Source organism: Pyxicephalus adspersus, chromosome 6 (assembly GCF_032062135.1).
Source record: "Pyxicephalus adspersus chromosome 6, UCB_Pads_2.0, whole genome shotgun sequence".
NCBI classification, from domain to species: domain Eukaryota; kingdom Metazoa; phylum Chordata; class Amphibia; order Anura; family Pyxicephalidae; genus Pyxicephalus; species Pyxicephalus adspersus.
In genome coordinates this window covers 22,448,121-22,468,557 of record NC_092863.1, presented here as the reverse complement: position 1 = coordinate 22,468,557, position 20,437 = coordinate 22,448,121, and the positions used below count along the sequence as shown (strand labels likewise).

Sequence of the window (20,437 nt, the reverse complement as noted above, 5' to 3'; positions counted from 1 at the left end):
ACAACAACAAGGTGCTCCACACGGGAGGTTTTCAAGAGGCAGAAAGTGGGAACCTGTGACCAGGGATGACATTTGGCTGTTTTTGGGCTTCGTGATACTTCAGGGAGTGGTGGCCAAACCCCTGCACAAGTGGTACTGGTCCAAGAACAAAATACTTGCTACTCCATTCTTTGCCACAGTCATGTCAGAATACCGAATTTTCCCTCATCATGAAGTACCTGCACTTCGCAAACAATGACGAATGTTCAAGAAAATTTGAGAAGTGTCTCAGATGATTCTACAAAATTTCCAGCAAACCTATGTGTCAGAAAGAGAAGTCGGCATTGATGAAAGTCTAATGGCTTACAAGGGGAGGCTCAGGTGGGCGCAGTACATTGCGTCAAAGAGGGCACGATTTGACGTGAAAACCTACATGCTGTGCGAATCCTCATCTGGCTATATTTGGAATACAGTACTTTACACTGGAAAAGGGACAAAATTCAACCCCAGGTACAACCACTATGGATTGGCAACATCTTCAGTGCTATCCCTCATTGGGTCATTGCTAGATCAGGGCTATTGTGTTACAACTGGCAACTTCTACATATCTCCTGAGCTTTGAGTTCCTTCCGCAACACAGAAAAGATGCGTATGGAACCGTTAGGGCTAACCAGTGCAACCTGCCATCACTGTTTGCAAAAGGGAAGTTGAAGACAGGAGAAATTGTTGCTTGGCAGAAAAACAAGATGATGGCCCTGAGATGGCATGACAAGAAAGATGTGTGCCTGATGAGTACTGCCTCCACTGGTATGGTGCGCACACAAGGTGGGAACGAAGTGATGAAGTCACAGGTGGTGATTGATTACAACAACACCATGGGAGGTGTCGACAGAGCTCACCAAGCCATGACCTTCTACCCAGCAATGAGGAAACATAAAAAAAAATATTACAAAAAAATCTTCAGGCATCTTGTTGAGCAGTGCCTATGGAATGCCTGCATTCTGTACAAAAAAGAATGACAGGCCTGTAAGTCATTCTGACTTCATTTGGAAGGCTTCCAATTCGATTGTAAAGTACCACCAAACACCATCGGTGGCTGTGAATAGATCTGGACGTCGTGCTGTTGCCGCTGTTAACCCAGAACACATGACCGGGCGTCACTTCACTGAATACATCCCAACAACCCAGAAAAAGGCAGCACCTACAAGAATGTGTGTGGTTTTCTTCTCAAAGACCGATGACAGAGGAAGGAAGATCCGCAAGGGAACCGGGTTCTACTGTCCTGTGAAGTGATGTTGGACTGTGCAGCGCTCTGCTTCAAAATCTACCACACCTAGGATGTCTACTAGAAATGTAAATATTTTTTTTCTAAAATCTACATTTAATTTATTCTATTTATCAATAATATTGCACCCTTGTTTGGACAAATTTCAGTGAAAATTTTTTGATAATATTGTTTTTTTTTTTTTTTATAAATTACATTGTTGTGGTCTATTATTTCATTATTTTTTCTTATTTTTTATAATTTTTATTGTGTAATTTACTAATATAATAAATATAAATATAACCAGGCGTTATTCCTAAGAGTTACATGCCCACAATAGTCAACAACAAATTTCCATGCAAAACATTATACGGCTTTTTGCACAGAAATTCGGACATAATCAGACCGCTAGGGGGGTAATAAAATTGTAATTTAACTGATAAAAAATGAAATGAAATGCAAAGGATCTATCTATGTGTTGCTTTTATGCTGAAGCCTCTCTAAAGCCTTCCCAGTTTTCTTCTTTATATTTAAGTGCTAAAGTAACACGTCATTTTTAAGGATAGGTTTTCTGATAATGACAACAGTGGGCCATATCTATATAAAATGTGTTAAAATGGCCACCTGTATGCTATGTGGTACATGCCTATTATTGCCCTTTAGCAGAAAAAAGACACCGGTTGCAACTATTACATAAATAAAAATTGTAGATTAAAAAAATTTAAAAAAAAAAATGTTATTTAGATATTACATTAAATAGATTGAAAATGACTGTGAAAAAATTTATCGCTAAGAGAAGGAAGCTTTCTATATTGAATTTTACGATAAGGGGATATAATTTTCCCAAATGATGCATCACTTGTTAATAAGTGTCAATGTTTTTGACATATTTGTTTTAACTCTTGATGTTGTTGTAAATAGCGAGTAATGGTATTTAATTGATGGTCATTCTTTTTTTTTTGTTCCACTCTTCTAAATTTAAATTGAAATTCTGGTCATTAAAGAGTTGCAGGAGCTTGCAGAACAGAAAAAGATTTTACTATACCCACCCAAATTTCAGCAGTTCAATGTACTCAAGCTCCTTCACTACCATATTCCTCCACTCTTCTTTCAGTTTCAGAGCCTCCACTATCTACATAGGCCACAGCAGTACAATAAAGGCCTGTGCATTTTGAATTTGCACATTGCACAGGAAAAGGGAACAAGCAGATTGGAATGCTTATATCAGAAGAGGAATATTATGTCTTTTTGCAGAAGTGTTGCAAGATGGAACCCATTTTCTTATAAAACATCCAGGCCATACTAACCTTTTTTTTTTTTTTTTAAAAATGTCTCTCAAAAGCATGGGGGGAAAATGTGTTATAATCTGATGAGACCAAGATTGAAATTTTTGTACATAATTCAAAACAGTACTGGGTTGTACTGCAGTTGTTTCTTTTTGCATATCAGAGCACAGCTTGCTCCAAAAAATTAGTTTTGATAATCAGAAACCACAGCAAACTTTTCTAAATCAGTCTTTGGAGCAGATTTCATATCTGTTTTTCTCTAATACGTACAGTTCCTGAGTTATGAGTTAACATTGTACGTACCATTGTTTCTTCAGAAATGCTTAGAGTATGATTTTCTTGTGTACTCCTTGGATTGTCACAGTACAGCATTCAGCAGTAGTCAGCCATCATACTTTCATTGCAGAAACCTTAGTAGCGGTGCTCCCTTAACTAAATGTTCTGATGAAAACGTTCTGCTTGTTCGTCACTCACCATACCAAGATTTTCCGAGAAGAATTTTAGGTGTGAGTGCAAGAAATTTATTTTTAATGCAATGTGACAACCCAGTTTCTGGTATGAATCAAGCAGATTCTGAACTCCTTCCTTGTATGCAGGAGATAAATAGCTGCCCAAGAAATTTTCACACAGCCACTTGCATCTCAAGCTTATAGCTCAGCTGCTGAGAGAGATTGTTTGAAAACATCATCCTGCAAAACAGACTTGATCTGTGGCCCTATTTTGCAGTGCTTATGCTTGGAAATTTCTCAACAAGGTACTGAAAACCCTAAAGTTTGATTTACCCATGGCCTATACAAGGTTATTCATCACGCCTACCATGATATGTAGAGGTGGCAGAAATATTTTATGCGGATCAACCAGAGTCAGAAACTTGACACTGCTTGTTGCTGGCTTATAGGTATCTCTTGGTAGCCAATCACGCTTGACATAATGGTCTCCCCTAGATTGGCTGTCCCACAGGCATAGGAAACAGCAATATTTTGTGAATCCCTGCATTCCTATCAGCAAGCCAATAAACTTTAGACCTACACATATGTTCCAATGGTGTGTTTTATACTGGATTGCTTCAATTAGTAACTTCATGTTGTCAAAGGACTCCTTTAGGTTAAGGGAATGGGCAATGGGTAAACTTGGTTTGGAATTACCATTATGCAGTAAGACTGCTTTCATGCTTTTTTTTTAGAGGAATCAATGGAGATACGCTCTTCATTTGGAACATGATCTTGTGTCAAACTGTTAAAGAGTGCATTTATATCATGACGGGAGCACAGTGAGCCATCACTGAAGAATGTTGTCAACTTATGATTTAGTTTTCTGTAGTGAGTTACAGTTATACCCTTTGCAAGCAAGTGCTTCTGTTTAAGCCTTGATGCAAGAAATTCTGCTTTGTCTTTGGAGATATCCAGATCACAAACAAGATCATTCAGCTCTCCTTGTAAACGTCTCTGGTTCTGAATCTTCATTGGCCAAGTAACAAGGATCAGATGATTGGGGGTTGTAACTGGCTGCAACTCCAGCGCATTCCTCATCACCTTATACAAAGACAAGTCCATTATGTGGCAGTACTGGAACTGGCAATGAATCATCATGGGAATCAGGTCTAATTGCAGAATCGAGGCTGGGATATAAAATTTTGTGCTTAGTTTTACCTGAGAATCCTTTTATTGACGCGGCAAAAATAGCAGTCCATTAAATGGCCTCCTGGTTCTCTCCACATCATCGGGATTGCAAATGGCATTGCTGCTTTACGTCGATTCAGCCAGTCACACAGTCCGTTAGAACAACTGGTACAGATGACAGACATGTGAAGCCCAAAATATATCCTGGTCACCAAGTTGACAGCTGAAATATAATCTGTATATCTTTTTAAGTTCTGTGGTAATTTGGCGATGTTGTGCTTTCGTCGTGAATGAACCACACACGTAACAGTAACTGTCTGGTTCATTAAGGCAATTTCTAGGCATGATGAAAAATGAAATCGCAGTTATTGCGGTCCTTAACCTTAAAATAAGAAAATTGTCGTTAAATGTTGTAGTATCTTAAAGCTATTTTATAACGAATTTCACACAATATATGTGTGAAAAATTGAACACAGATTTTAAATCCGCATCAAAAATACCCACATAAAATTATATCTGATAAAAAGGACATGTTGACCCCTGTAATTTATTGAGACAAACATCTTTCCTAATTGCATTTATTAAAATAATGTACTCGTTCCAACTTACATACAAACTCCACTTAAGTACAAACCTTCAGTCTCTATCTCGTATGTAACCCGGGGGCTACCTCTCTTTTTATATTTTTTTTTCTCCTAAACATATATTTGTTTGCTTTGCAATAAATTGTACAGGCTATAGGTCACATTAATTGTGGGTAAGTTTTGGAATTGATTTATTGTGGTCTAATTTTTTACATCACAGATGCTGGCATTTTAACAGGGGTATGAACCCTTTTTATTTCCAAGGTATTTATTCACTGTGTATCCCCTTTTAAAGAGAAAATATGACTAAAATTAAAAAAAATGCCAGTAGCATTTACACAGTGGTGTTTGCTTTTATAAATATCCCCTGTAACATAGTTTTATTACCTGTTGATCCTTCCAGTAAATCAGCTCTTTTTTTGGCCAAGCAGTCCAACAAAATTTGCAAAAAAAAAAAAAGGTCTGAGCAGCTTTCAATCAACCACAAAGTGACACTGATTGCAATAGACTGGATGAAAGCACATCTACCAATAGGGAGACAACCATGCTTCACATATGGGATCTGGGGACTTTAAAAAAAAAAAAAAAAAAAAAAAGATATTTTACTTCACAAAAGGGGCAATTATTTACACAACTTTATGATTTGGGTTTAAATACATGCATCTTAGGCCAATGACCTTCCTCTTCTGCATCAATTTCTAGTGCTGTTCTCTGTCCTTTCTCTTCTACATCACTTTCCGGCGCTGTTCTGTTCATAACCCTGTCATATCTTTTGTCCCATAATGTCCTTAAAAATTGCTTAGGTGATTAGGAGACAGTGCTGCACTTGGGAGGAATGGGGGCCACGACCTGGCAGCAGCCTGCAGCACAACATCCTCACCTCTGGAGGCTCTGGAGAAGACTGGGTTTTGCTTAGACTTTGCGCCTGTGCACATCTTACTTACTGGGTTGGTGACACGGCGGGTTCACCCTGTCCTGTGGTGTTGTGACAAAAAAAAATGTCGGCCCCTGGCACTTCTGCTGCGCCAGGCCAAAGACTGACACCAGGACGACGTGGGACCCAAATGATTAAACCTCATGACGAATCTGCGGGATTAAAGTAAGTGTGTAGTTTTTTATTTTTTTATTTTTTTTATATTTTGAGTTAAATTCTGCATTAAAGCAGAAGTAAACTAAAAAACAAAAATTTGCTCACCTTTACCTTCAGATTCGTCAATAGCTCTGGAGGTTTTTGGATTAGGTCCCACGTCGTCCTAGTTACCTCCTTCGTCACAATGCGGTGAAAAGGCCATTTTATTTGCCCTTCTTCTGCCTTCTTCCTACATTACCTGATCTCACATTGCGCAGGCAAAGGATCAGTAGAAGGTGAAAGAGTTCCGAGCCCTCTGCGCATTCGCACTTCAAAAAAAAGAATTACCTTTGCTTTAAAGATATTTCAAAGAGAGATAAAGCACATAACCATTTCATCCTCAAAACAAATGCAAAACATTAAAAAGAAATGACTGAACTTTTATGTAACTTTAATAGACCGATGTTAGCTAAGTTACCTAGAACATAAAAAAAAAAGTCAATTCATTATTAAATACCAATTATAAAAATAGTGCTTCAAGTGAACTTGGGAATTAAACCTATCTTACATTTTGAGTCTTGTGAAAGCATACCTAGTATGCAAATTTAGACCTTAGGAAAGTTGTTTGTTCCAAAAAAAACACTATAGAAAAATCTACAATAATAAATCTATTATTGTATCAGTAAAGTATTTCGGTAAGTAATCTCTTATCTTACATTATATAAAAAAAAAAAAAAAAAAAAATCCCTAAGTTGTTATCCGTTTTGGGCTACAGTGACATTTGAATAGGGAAGGCATTTGCATCTATAAATACAGGTTTATTTGAATATTTTCCAGTATTTTAGAAATTTGTAAAGGGTATAGAAAGATTTCTGGCTTGTCATTCATGTCATTGTTCATGTCTTACATTTAAAAAATATATTGACTTCTTCTTGTTTTTAGAACCCTTGGGCATTTACTAAAAGGTTGCAACATGAATGCAGATGGATTCAGCACCAAGCAACTGCCCTGACATCAATTACTGTTGCATCACCGATTACTGTCTCATCACAAATAAGAAGGACATTGCACACCAGCTACAAAGTAAGATAAATGTACTACAACAGAAGCCTATTATACAAATATATCTAGAAAATTTCATTTAACAGTATGACTAGAAACTCCACTGAAGCATGCAGTTAATGCATTACCTACGCTAAAACTCCAAATTTTTGTCCCTTTTTTTTATTGTTTCAGATAATGTGGGGAGGGTTTGGAAAATGTTTGTTTTTTCTATTCTGCTATACCCCACTGAAAGATGGCTAACAAATTGATTGATTATACCCATCTTTAGCTTATGATTTAGCTTATAAGATTCAGTGCAATAGCCAAAATGCCAGACAACATGATGCAATGTTGTCTTGTTTGAGTGTATTTACATTACAGTATTTTAGCCAGAGAAAACATTTGAATAAGTAAGACACAATGTTTTTTATCTGCTACAGGACACCTCTACATCATAGTGACATAGTCAGTTTGAAAAAAGAGATAAATCCATCAAGTTCAACTACTAGGAAAATAAACACATTCCAGATAAAAACAATATAGACATGATTGATCCAGAGAAAATAAAAAAAACCTTGTTTTCTCCTACAGGGGATAAAATGTATTTCCTGATCCTGTGAGTCAATTGAATGTTCCCTGGATCAACAGTCTCTGTTATCTTTACTTTAATAATACCTAGTTAAATTATGTGCTTCTAGAAAAGCATCCAGCTTTTTATTAAAGCAATCTATAGTACTTGCTGAAACTACTTCCTGGGGGAGCCTATTTCACATTTTCACAGACCTTACTGTGAAGAATCTCTTCCTTGTCTGAAGAATGTGTATACATTTGATTTCCACCACAATGCAAAGAGTGCCCCCTGATCCTTTGTAATGACCTTCAAGTGAATAATCGGAAAGAGTTTTCTGTATGGACCATTTTTATATTTACACAGGGTGATACTATCCCCCTTAAACATTATTTCTCAAGGGAGAATGGATTGAGCTCAGCTAATCTGCATAGCTGAACTCGTCAATTCTTTTATTAGTTTAATTGCCATTCTCTGCACTTTCTCCAAACCCACAATATCATTTTTGTGAACTGGTGCCTTAAGTGCGACTCCCTGTTTCAGATGAGGTCTGACCAATGTTTTGTACAGGGTCAGGATTATGTCTTGATCTCTGCAGTCTATTCCTCTTTAATTACAAGAAGGTACTTTTCTAGCTTTAGAAATTGTTAGCCCCAAATGCATAACTTGACATTTCTCAATATTAAATATCACTTGCTACTTGGCTTTCTAATCAGACATGGACTTAATTCCATTACATAGTTTGGTGTCCTCTGTAAACACAGATATGGTACTTTTAATCTAAAATTCTATGTAATTTATAAATATGTTTAGCCGTAAAAGCCACAACACTGAACTCTAGGGTACACCACTAATAACCTTAGACCATTCAGAGTATGAATCATTAATCACTACTCTCTGGATGCAGTATTTAAGCCAGCTCCCTTTCCATTTCCACATGACCCTAACTTGCATATTAACTGTGTGTGGGGAACTGTATCAAATGTTTAGCAAGTACACTATAACAACTGCCACTCCACTGTTTACTTACTTCCTCATACCAGGAAAGTAAATTTGTTTTACAAATTCTGTCTTTCTTGAATCCATGCTGTTTGCTTATATATTATTTTATATATGGTAGATTCCAACGATAGGCACAATGGTCATCCCAGACCATACCCCCATAATGTTAAGTATACTAGACAGTGGTGCAATCAGCCTGGAAAGACTATAAAAAACTAACTTGGAACACCTAGGCAATTGACTATATAGGGAGTCGGGCAAGGCATGTATTAGGAGTAAGATCGTGGCCTTTATGACCAAATAAAAAAAAGTGACTTGAGACAAGTATTTTCAATCCTTTGGGCACTATGTGAAGCTACACTGTCAACCCCATGGCCCAACATAGAACTAACTGGTTGTGAACAAAGAAAAAATTTGATTTTTGATTAGGAAGGCATGAACAATTTAAGCAAAAAAAAAAAAACCATATACTAGATCTCTTGATAATGGGTCAGGGAAGATGTTAGAGATGTTTTGCCCACGCTTTAGACCGACCTGTGAAACCTCTTTGTTTGCATCGGGGGGCCAGTTGACATCCCATCCAGAAGACATTACCTTGACTTTTGCCTTATATTACCAAAAACTATAAACTACTCAGGCAATAAACGATACAACAGAGGCAGCTTACCTAAAGGCAAATAAGTTGCCCAAGGCAAATAAGGAACCCAATTAGATATGGTAAATGTCCCAGTCACTATGCTTGAAATCCAATCCACTATATCTAACCTACCAAATGGGAAGGTGGCTGGCCCTAACGAGTACACAGCGATCATCATCATCATGAATAAGGAACTGTCGCCAACCTTACATGACTTATATATTCACATGTGGGAGACAAGTGTGTATCTTCCTATGGTTGGGGAAGCATAAAGGACTACCAAGGAGGGACAGGGGCCAAAGGCTCCCAGAATCGTACAGACTGATTTCATTGATGTGGATGCAAAGATTCTATCAAAAATAATGGCTGACAGATTAGCCTTTTTGCAACTTCAGTTAATCTTTCCCTCCCAGGTTGGATTTGTACGAGGAAGGTCAGCAGTAACAAATATTCGTAAAGTACTGGCAGTCTTAGAGTTAGCTAAGGCACAACCCGACAAAGATATTGCGGTGGTGGGAATCAATTCCCAAAAGGCTTTTAATACCTTCTATACACAGTGGTTATTTCGAGTGTTAGCCCAATATGCTCTAAGTGAATATCATCTGCTGCAAAATATGTACCATTCCCCAAAGGCATGAGTACATACTCTGGTTCATATAACAACCTATTGATTTACAAAAAGGGACTAAGCAAAGGTGCCCATTATTACCCCTTCTATACAATTTAGCCCTGGAACCCCTGGTTTCCACTATTGCTGTTTCTTCTGACTTCCATGCAGTCGCTAGGAAAACAAGAGATTTGGGCGGAATATTTTGTTGATCATATTCTGCTGCTCGCAGCACAAACATCTACCGATATTGCCCATGTCCAATCACTGTTTACAACATTCAGTGGGATATCAGGACTAAAGTTAAATTTTGAAATAAGTGGGATACTCCAACTGACAAATGTACGTACGGTTCCAAGGTTAACAACCACTTCTTTCACTATTGGAAACTCATATACTGTATTACATATGTGGTAATTAGAATAGGTAAACATCCGTCTTTTATATACTATCTAAACTATCCACCACGTTCCAAAGGATACTCGAAGAACTAGGTATGTGGGGGAAGCTGCCACTGTCCCTCTTTGGTAGGTGCTAATTAATTAAAATGATGTCTTTTGCTATATTTTGGTATCCTATGCAGACTGTCTCTCTATTATTTAAACATAGGCATGTCACACTGATCAACAATTCAGCATTCAGTAATTTCCTCCTGTAAGGAAAATGTGCTAGAATATCACACATATATGCATCTCTACAATCTAACATGTCTAACACGACATGTCATAGGCTGGTTATCTGAAAATTAATATTGAAAATTTTTGGTATGGAGTATTGGTATTTAAAAATCAAACAACCAATCAAGTGATCCCTTTGGATCCTACACTTTGGGTGCTCGGAAACAATGCTTTCCTCAGAAACTTGCCTAAGGCAAAATTGGTTGGATTACCATCTGCTTACTGGCAGCAAAAAGGGCTTTTTTGGCAGAATGCATTCATCTATCGCCACCTACACTGCAGGAAGTAGTCAAGGCTCTAAAAAATGTATTTGATAAGGAAAGGTTTGAGGCGGAAAGGTCAGATGATAAACGGGTACGCATTTTTTTTCAGGTTTGGCACAAATGTATTGAACAGGTACCTGAAACTAGTGAGAAAGCACAATTTTTGGCCGAAATAAATTTAAATATGCTACTTTGGGTTTTGTAAATGATCTGTCTTGACGTGAAGTAAGTTATAGTCAAAAAGTTAGTTCACATGTGTTGTTCTATGGAACGAACAGTTGTTAAACAAACTATAATGATATATAAGGTTCATGGGCAAAAATAATTTCTTCTTTTTCCCCCTTGTTTTTTTCATTTAATGTCCTGAATATGTACTTTTTTCCCCTGTGATTATTATTTAATGTTATCTGTCTTATTGTAGTTATATTTTATCAGCTCCTCTCTTTGAGGACACTTGGATGTAATTCATCAGGTCCTAGTGCTTTATCAACATTTATTTTTATCCAACTGTTTTCTCAATCATATCAATATTGACCCTCAGTGGCAGTATGGCAGAGATATTTCTATTAGCAATTTGGAGCTCTGCCATTTTCCTTTGAGAGCTAAAAAAAAAAGTGTTTAGTAAATCTGCCATTTCTTTATTCCCATTTAACAACCCCTGAGACCTTTAAGGGGCTTATATGCTCAGGTCTGATTATTTTTTCCTGTAAATATATTTTTAAACAAAATTGCCTTACTTTATTTTGCAATCTTTCTTTCATTTTGACGTTTTGCACATTTTATTTCCTTTTTACATCTTTTGTTATATTATTTAAAATGATAAGGGTGATCCTTCATTTTTTTTATATTTTTGGAATTCTTTTTTCATATTCCTTATGGCTTTTTTAACATTAGCTGTGAGACACATAAGTTTAATTTTAGCCTCCTAAACTTATTACCCATTGGAATATATTTTGCAATCTGGTTGTGTAGAGTAGACTTGAAACATTCCTATTTCTGTTTTGTGTTCGAGGACAATATTCCCTCCCAGTCCAATAGGAGATTTTCCTTTACTTCCTGTCCAGGTGCAACGATGGCACACTTTGACAGCACAGGGTGGCACTGATACACCAACTAAAGAGAAAAGGGAGACACCGTAAAAAAGTTTGCAAAACAATCCCTTTAATTCTGCCCAGTAAATGAAAGAAACTTAATGTAAGAATAAAGTAACTTGAAAGTGTAAAACGCACCAGTTTTTAACACATAAGGATCCGGTTGTTAGTTTACCCTGCACTTCTGTGGCAACTTGAAAGTTTGGATTTCCTTTGTTTTCAGAAAAGCTGAAAATACAGCAAAACAAACAAACCAGACTAGAGTTTAAATCACTTTTTTATACAAAAGTAAAAAAAAATAGCTTTAAATACATGTTAAAACCTATGTCCAAACGGACCATTAGGGATGAGAGTGTGGATCCAAATTGGGAAAATGTATTCATTTGATGAGAAAATCAAATACTTAAATACTTAGCACTTAAAGCACAGAGAGTCTAACTAAAACAAGGAAATGGGTCAGTCTTTATAGGCATACAAAATCACTCCTGTATAGGATGGCTTAAGCTGTTATCAAATTGTCATTAAGCAGTTTGTCATATGCCGTATACTAGAAAGTGCATATAGGCAAACTTATCTAACATTCTTGTCTCTATGGCTGGCTGGTTCTAACAGCAAGGGTCTCTTATTAAGGTTAAGTGACAGCTGTACATATTAGAAATTTCCACCCAAAATGATTATGATCGTTTGTCTCTGGCAGCAATTATGTAGGGTGTGTAAGTAGTCTTACTTTTTTGTAGCAGATGGCAACTATTGTTATCTCTTTTTACCTGGTTACAGCAGCAAATAAATGACCATCTGACCATTCTATAATCAAATTTAACTAAATTTAAAGTTAAATAAAAAAAAAAGAAATCTGCTAAAATAACTTTAAAGTTTACAAAAATAACTTTTATGCTCTACATGATAATTGCATTTTCTGCACATGCATCCAAATGTTTCCAAAGCAAATGAAAAGTAATTTGTAATAATAGCAATCACAAACCCTTGTTGGTAATTACATTTATAGTGATCACAGACCTCTGAAAAAGTTGCTGCTGTTGTGCTAATCTGTACCCTTGTCAGCCCGAACTAATCTTCTCCTAATACTGTACTATTTACACAAACCATTTTTCCTGTGCATGCTGAAATTTAGTATTGAAAGGGAAATAAAGCTTTCCTAATATAGAATGCATACATTTACTTTTGGTTACATTTTATAGATATGCTAATGTGATATCATTTTAATCTGCAGAATTTAGCAGTTATGTTTTGTAGTAAATACATTAAGGTGCTAAAATTCTGAAAATGTTGTGTTGGGACAAATTACAGTATTTATTTCTAATTTGATTTACTATTCATCCCCAATAAAAAACAAAAAAAAAATATGGTCCAGATCAACACCCGTATTCCCCAGACACCAATCCCCCGATCTGTAGCCGCAGTCCTATAGCAGCCCCCACTTTGCCTCGGGAGACTGGTTGTGTCTCCCAGCACTCGGTTGCCCCCAGGACATGGTGCACAAAGGATGGTGTCTGGAAACACAAAGGGAAAAGGCACAAACAGAGTCGGGGTCACAAACAGAGGTCGGTCCAGTCAGAGTTCAACAGATAGTCAGGAAACAGGGCCAGGTCAATAATAGAGAACTTTCAAAAATCAATCCAACAGAGGTAAGCCCAGGTGACGCTATAACAGGCACATCTATCTGGCTGGGAGCAGAGGCTATAAAGCCCCAGCAGCCAATGACATCATGGGATTAACAGGAACCACTTTGGTAATCAGCTGCACACAGCTCAATTCCTTTCAGCTGTTCAACCTCAGTGCAGAGGATGCCTAGGGAAAAATCCTAGCTACAGGGATGCAGCAACCCACAGTGCACTGATCCTGAAACCCCAGTGCTACTGTGAGCACAACTGCCGAAGGGAATAGGCTGCGCTCACCCTCCTGTGGTGATGCATCGCCTTGGATATTAGGCCCGGAGAGCGCCTCCTAAAAAAAAAAAACACATTTTTTTATTTCCTACTAAATAAATGCCCTATCTGTCCCCAAAAATAAGGAAAAATTTCCAAATGTCTAAAGGTATAATCAAAATGCTATCGGAATTAGGGAAAAAATGGGCTTGAATTTAAGTGTGCTATATACAGATAGAAACAAAACCTAATTACCCTATGGAATTCTGCACGAATGGCTACTAGACTGACCTAATCTTCATGAAGGGTGTCTTATTTCACAAACATACAACAACATTTACTTTGCTTACTTTGGTCAGCCATCACATTAAAACCATAAAAATCTTACTGGCAAAGTGAACAGCATTGATTATTTTTGTTACAACAACTTGTGAAGAAGTTATGAGAACCCTGCAGTGTACTGCAAATGGCTCTGGATAGCCATGGACTAGTCAAAGTGTCTATGCTGACCAGCAATATTCATGTAGTTTATAACTTGACAATGGAGAAAGAAAAAAAGTGGCCTGGTTTGATGAATCGCAATGTGTGTCCTTAACCTGGGAAAGAGATGGTGGCAGATCCTATGGGAGGAAGACAAGATAAGCAGATCGAATGTGATGCTCTGTGCAATTATCTGTTGGGAAACCTTGGCCTGCTCTACATTGAAAAAAATATTAAAACAAGTACATGTTAACTAAATAAATTGTTTACACTCCAGATACATACAAGAAACAAAATAGATATTTAAATGGCTACTCGGAAAATGACCTACAAGCCTAAAGGTTTGTAAATTTTTGCTAACCTTTCCACATCCCTTGCCTTGGGTATCTTGGTAATATCCAGTGGTTATATATGGATGACATTACCTGTCAATCCATCCTAATTCTCCTACTCATCAATAGTCTTTATTTATTTTTCTTTTGTACCCTCCCACGGTTCTGTCTATAATATTTTTGTCCTATTTAGCTGTAATTGATTCTCAGTTGTGTTTTTAGGTCTTTAATTTATAAACTAGTGGGGCCTTGTGTATGGTGACCTTAAACTATTTTTTTTATGATTTTATGACAATATTTATGAAAAAAATTGTCTAAAAGTGGGCTAGAGGTAAAACCCATTAGAAATTCCACTACCGTTTTTTTCAACATCAATGCTAGGTCATTTTAAATCTCATTTGACTGGACTGTACTGTAATCAAAAAGATTCTTTTGAAAAAAACAGATTACGTTTTTTGAGCTATTCGTACACATAAAGAGGGTAAATGTAAGCAATGTCTTTAATTTCTCCTTATCTCCTGGAGTAATCTGAAGCTCATAGCTCAAAAGCTTGTAAGCTTAAGTTTAAAGTCATCCTAAAAAAAATCTCTTTTTGGGTTCTGTATATTTGTTTTTTTTCACTAAACCCTTAGGTTTGTGTAGTAAAGCATTGTGGTTCACCTCTGATATTAGAATATTTTTTCAGGTCACGTGCCAATGTTAGTTGTTTATTTTCTGCTCCTCTGCTGTAACTATATATAAAGAAAGTTGTTGACGCAAGCATTTTGTGTTTAGTCTTTATAGCTCCTACAGCAGAAAAGTCACGGCCTCAAAAACACCAGTGCACAAAATAAACAGGCTGTGGTGCATTCGTTGCAGTCCTTAGGCTTAACTGGAGTGTTTTGTCGCCTCAGTTAATAGAGATAGTATTAAAATGGAAAATTTTTGCTTGAATAAACCAGACTTTATCTTGTTTTCTACGCTATTATAAAAATATTTGTGAAACGGCTCTAGGCAAGCAGCTAAGTACACATATGAAAATACATGTGTGAACTGTTTTACCTGCCAAAGTATTAACCTGGTTTTTGGCCTCTTCTACAATAGCAAGCAGCTTGGTTAACAATTTATCCCCATGTGTGTATGGTGCGGCAGCACACTGTTGAACTCATTACTCTCTTAATCGGTAAATTCCTGCATCATATGTGCACCACTACAGAGTTCTAACATTCCCTCTCCCACTCTGAGTTTTGTTGATTATTAAAGGAGGCTAATATCAGGAGTCTTTCAGTTATATAATAAGTATAATTTAAAAATTATTTAATATATACATATTGGTACAAACAAGAATTACATACAAGAACAGGAGCCAATTAATGAAATTGATGTTATTTCTGGATTCAGCAGACCTGAAATACACTAAATATATTAAAAAAATCATTGGCAAGTGAAAATTTTTTTTTGTTGTTGTTGAGCTGTGTTATAGGTCATTATTAAATAGAAAAGTTTATTGCGTTTTCAGTGAAGTGGCCTTTCCCATGTTTTTGTTGTATCCTTTTTTTATTCTCTAATAATGCAAGTAATATGACCCATATGGCACAGAACTTCAATGAGTGGTCTGTGGTCAAGTCTAAAAATGTATTAAAAAATGTGAAACCACAAATGTGCATAGAGTAAATCTAGTATGTTAAATAGGAAAAGGGGGGGGGCAATTTGTTTTAGGAGTTTGGACAATCCCCCTTCATTGTAACTTTAATACAAGTAAAACGTGACATTTGCCATTCATCTAACAAATGGGTAAAATACAGATAAAAAGAAAAGCTCATGATATCTAGACAAGAACCAAATCCAGACCATAACCTACTGAAAAATGACTGTAAGCTATTACAACCTAATTGTAGACTATTTATGTCGACATACTAAACATTCAGAATATGTATTTGTAATTTTGATGGGACAAAACATTTTCATGTTAGACATAAACTGCCCTGACACACGCTTAAGGTTTGCATATTAATTAAACTCTGTTTATTGTTTAGAACAATGCAACAAAAGATGAGCTTCGGCCCTCAGAGGAAGAAGTGGGCACTTTCACAAAAATCATCGAGGCAATGGGTTTCACCGGACCACTGAAATACAACAAATGGGTGAGATAACATATTTGGTTATACAAAATGTTAGAGTTGTTGCTAAATATTGTGCAATTTTTCTTATTTTAGGTACTTGGTCATGCAGACGCTCCTATAATATCAGCTCACATGTAAGCTGATTACCTTATCAGTATGTCTTTAACCTCCCTGGCGGTATTCCCGAGTGTGGCTCGGGGTGGATTTTCTATCCTAAAAGTCATAACCACGAGCCACACTCCGGTCGGAATTTCCAGGGAGGTTAAAAATCCTACCTTGTTCCCGGTTCCAGTGGCACACTCCAGCAGTGCCCGCTGCGTCCTCCAGCAATGTCTAGCGGCGTCTTCTCCTGCCGATGCCAGCTGGGCATCTGCGCAGAGCCAAGGGAAGCAAATGCCAGCCTGGCATCTGCTTGCAGGTGCGTGCCTGCAGGGCAAAACCTTCACAAAGGTAGGCGGGACCAGGTCGGAATTTTAAAATTAGGGGGATTTTTAAATGCACCACTTTTGCATTTAAAATTCCTCTTTAATTATACGGCCAGGGGGGTTAGGAGCATTACAGCTCCATGTATCTATGTGGGAGTTTAAACCCAGGTCTGCAGTGCCACCCTTCAACAATGCTAAAAACCTACCTTAAATGCCTATTGCCTTTTTTAAAGCAGTGTGTAAAACTCAAGCGATTGTTTTGTAGACTAAAATAAGAATATTGTCTGCAGTAAGCACTTGTGTTTTTATGTCAAATGAAAACCTGACTGCTAAGGCATCTGTCCAACGCTAATTAATGTTAGTAAATGTTAACTAAAAGCAAAAAATAAATAAATAAAATAAAAATCACATGTTTATGTGAAACAAAAGATTCCCAAAAAATATTTGACTAGGCTAAAGTTGGATGTTTATTTAAGTAACACATTGCTTTTAACGGGTTTACTATAGTTAAGCTATGTTTAGTTTCTTGTTATGTTAAGTTCTTTTAAAACTGTTTTGCCATCAAAGGCTTAATGAAAACCCACAGTGTGACAACTGTGCTGTGCATTTTCATTACAGAACCAGCAGCCGTTCCCCTGGATTAGAAATGGGAAAGATAACAGCTGACATGATCATGAGACAATAAAACTGTTTCTGGTTCTCAAAAAGTGTTGTCATTCCATTTAGAAATAAATTATAGCTTCTGGGTAGCCTAGCACCTACTATCGATTACAAAGCGATTACCATTTTCCCAGACATAATTTGAAGGAAAAAAAAAGAAAATAATCAAGGACTAAAAGGTTAATGCATAAAAAGTGAGAAATGCATGCAAATGTAAACAAATAAGATCTGATATATGTGGACGTTATTACAAAATAAGCCATGATTGGATCAAGGAACATCTATCTCTGTCGAATCGGGGGAAAGTCATCTATGATGGCTATGCCAATATGCAATAGATTACTGTTTGCAATATAAATCTCTCTTTAAATAATAGAAGAAGGTGTGATTAGAACTGTGTTTCTCATGTGCAAGCTGAAGGAGGAATTAATATTTTTTAAATGTGTTTCTAATGTGTTTTAAAATGTATAGATGTAAATCTTTCAATAGGTATTTTGTCTAAATTTTATACTGCCTTGCTGTACAGTAAAATGGATAAAAGGCATTGATTGAGTAGTTTGACATTGTTGGACATATGGCATTGTTTCATAGATCCCTTCTCAGAGATTTTATCATGTTACCCAAATTCCATGTTTGCTGAATCACGCAGTAAAGTGTATCCTTTCCAGCCTTGTAGAGCTTTAATAAATCGGGGCCTGTACTGTTTTTTTTTTTTTAGGCAAACATATATTATGTTTCCATTCAGACTCGTCTTTGTAAAAATACCATCAATATATCTTTTATTGGAGGCGTTACATAAATTGTTTTACTTGGACTGGCTCCACTGAATTACCTAAAGAATTTTTTGAATATCTACAAAATAACCGTTTTAACTTAAAATTCACAATGAAATACAGTACAACAAGCATTCCATTTCTGGACCTAAGGATCTTTATTAACTTTGACAATACAGTTACCTCTACACTTTTCAGAAAGCACACTGCTGGAAATACAATACTACATGCAACCTGCGCTCGAAACCATTAATAGGAAGCATCCACTATAATATCTGAGATTAAAACATAACTGTACCACAAACAAAGACTTTAAGCAAGAAGCAGATGCCTTACACACCTGTCTAGGTGAACAGGGTTATTCCAAAAACCTTCTTAATAAAGCATATCAGAAAGTCGAATCCTTAGAAAGACACAAATGTCTCTTCAAAGACCCAGAAAAACTTAAAAAAACAAATTATTAGAATCATCATGTGTTATACCAAACTCTATGATATATTTAAACATGCTCCAAATACTGGAATATCCTATCTTAAGATACAAATATTCAACAGTACATAAATGATACACTGCAAATTGTATACTGCAAAGCTCCATCTGTTAAAGACCACCTGGTTTCTAGCCATTTTATAGCAGAACCTAGTAAAGACTCAAAAAAAAAATTTTGCCTAAAGGAACTTTAAGTGTGTCTTCTGCCACCAATGTCAACAGATCCATGAAGCACAGTGTATATTGTTGCCCAATGGCAAAACACATTGTCCAAGACATTTTGTGAACTGTACAAAAACAGGCGTTATCTAATCCAAAAGCCAATGTGGAGCTTTCTATATTGGCAAGACCAAAGGAGCCTTCTGTAATATATTTGAGCAAATTAACTCAATTACACACAGTAAAATAATTACACCCATTGGGTACCATGTTGGGACCAAACTTAATTACAACCCAGATCCTAGTAAGATTTTATTGTACTTGAACATGTTCAACCCCAGGGGTGGAAATATTGATGTACTACTTCTACAACCTGAACCAAAATGGATTGTGACTTTAAAAACAACTAGATGGCCAGGCATGGATGACATGCTTAGCTTCAAATCTTACCTCTAAAAGTTTCTGCATTGTGACCCCATCTTTACCTGATTTCACAATGTTGTGAATATTTATTTCTATATATTCATGTTTATTTATTTGTGCACTATCAACCATGTATTTTCACTATGTACGTAAAATATGTAACAATGTTGTTATACATTTTATAATCTTATGGTTTCTTTATGTAACAAAATATTACAATACTATGTTTCTCATCTGTTACTTGTACATTTTCGAAGATTTCAATTTGTGGGTACATTTTTTTATTGATAATTTGTTTTAAAATAAAAAGTTTTAAATACAAATTGTACAATCAATAAGCAACAGTGCAAAGAAAATTGTTACATTAAAACAATAAATAGATAAGAATGAAATGCTACTATACAAAAACATCGTGGGGGAAATGGGGGGAATATGTAACAATCAAAGGGTAGGCCTTGGGGTCATGGGGCAAATGGAGAATAAAACGTTAAGAGCAAATTCTAGTAACAAATGAGGGCAAGGAGTAGTACATCAACCAATGGGAGGTGTACACCTTAGTGGTGTCTTCATCCATGGCTCTAGGTTCTTCGAGTCTCATAAGCCTATTGACCCGATTAACCGAGAGGTAAAGGAGAGGGGAACAGGTCTGTTTCTAGTATAAAGGGATAAGCTGTCTGGAAGCCAAAAATAACTACCTGTACAAGAGAACCAGGGTGAAGCGAATGCAAACGCAAGGAATGCAATCTTGGAAGAGAGGCTTAGGTGTTGAGCATTCAAATCTGAGCATATAGAGAAAATCCCTGTATAGTATGGCTGAATAACGGGACATGACCACCATATGTATAGGTAAGTTCCATAGTTCTCCCCAGAGCTTTTTAGCCGGTTGCTCCGCCCGGCTGATTTGAATACCCCGCCCAGCTCTGGGCAGCTCTCATCCTCGGATGCAGGGATCTCAGTGAAGCTGCTCTGTGCCCTCCTGTGCAGCCTTCATGTGAAGGAAACACAGGCAGCCCCGCCC

General features: G+C 36.7%; 1 protein-coding gene across 1 annotated transcript in view; it reads left to right on the top strand.

Annotated features, from left to right (window-relative positions):
* The window catches only part of UQCC1 (ubiquinol-cytochrome c reductase complex assembly factor 1), a 124,069-nt gene that overhangs the window by 13,164 nt on the left and 90,468 nt on the right, over positions 1–20,437 (top strand). The window contains exons 3-5 of the mRNA XM_072413700.1: positions 6,744–6,884; positions 16,404–16,511; positions 18,294–18,330. Coding sequence (XP_072269801.1) covers positions 6,744–6,884; positions 16,404–16,511; positions 18,294–18,330 — 286 coding nt within the window. The remainder of the gene's footprint in view (positions 1–6,743; positions 6,885–16,403; positions 16,512–18,293; positions 18,331–20,437) is intronic.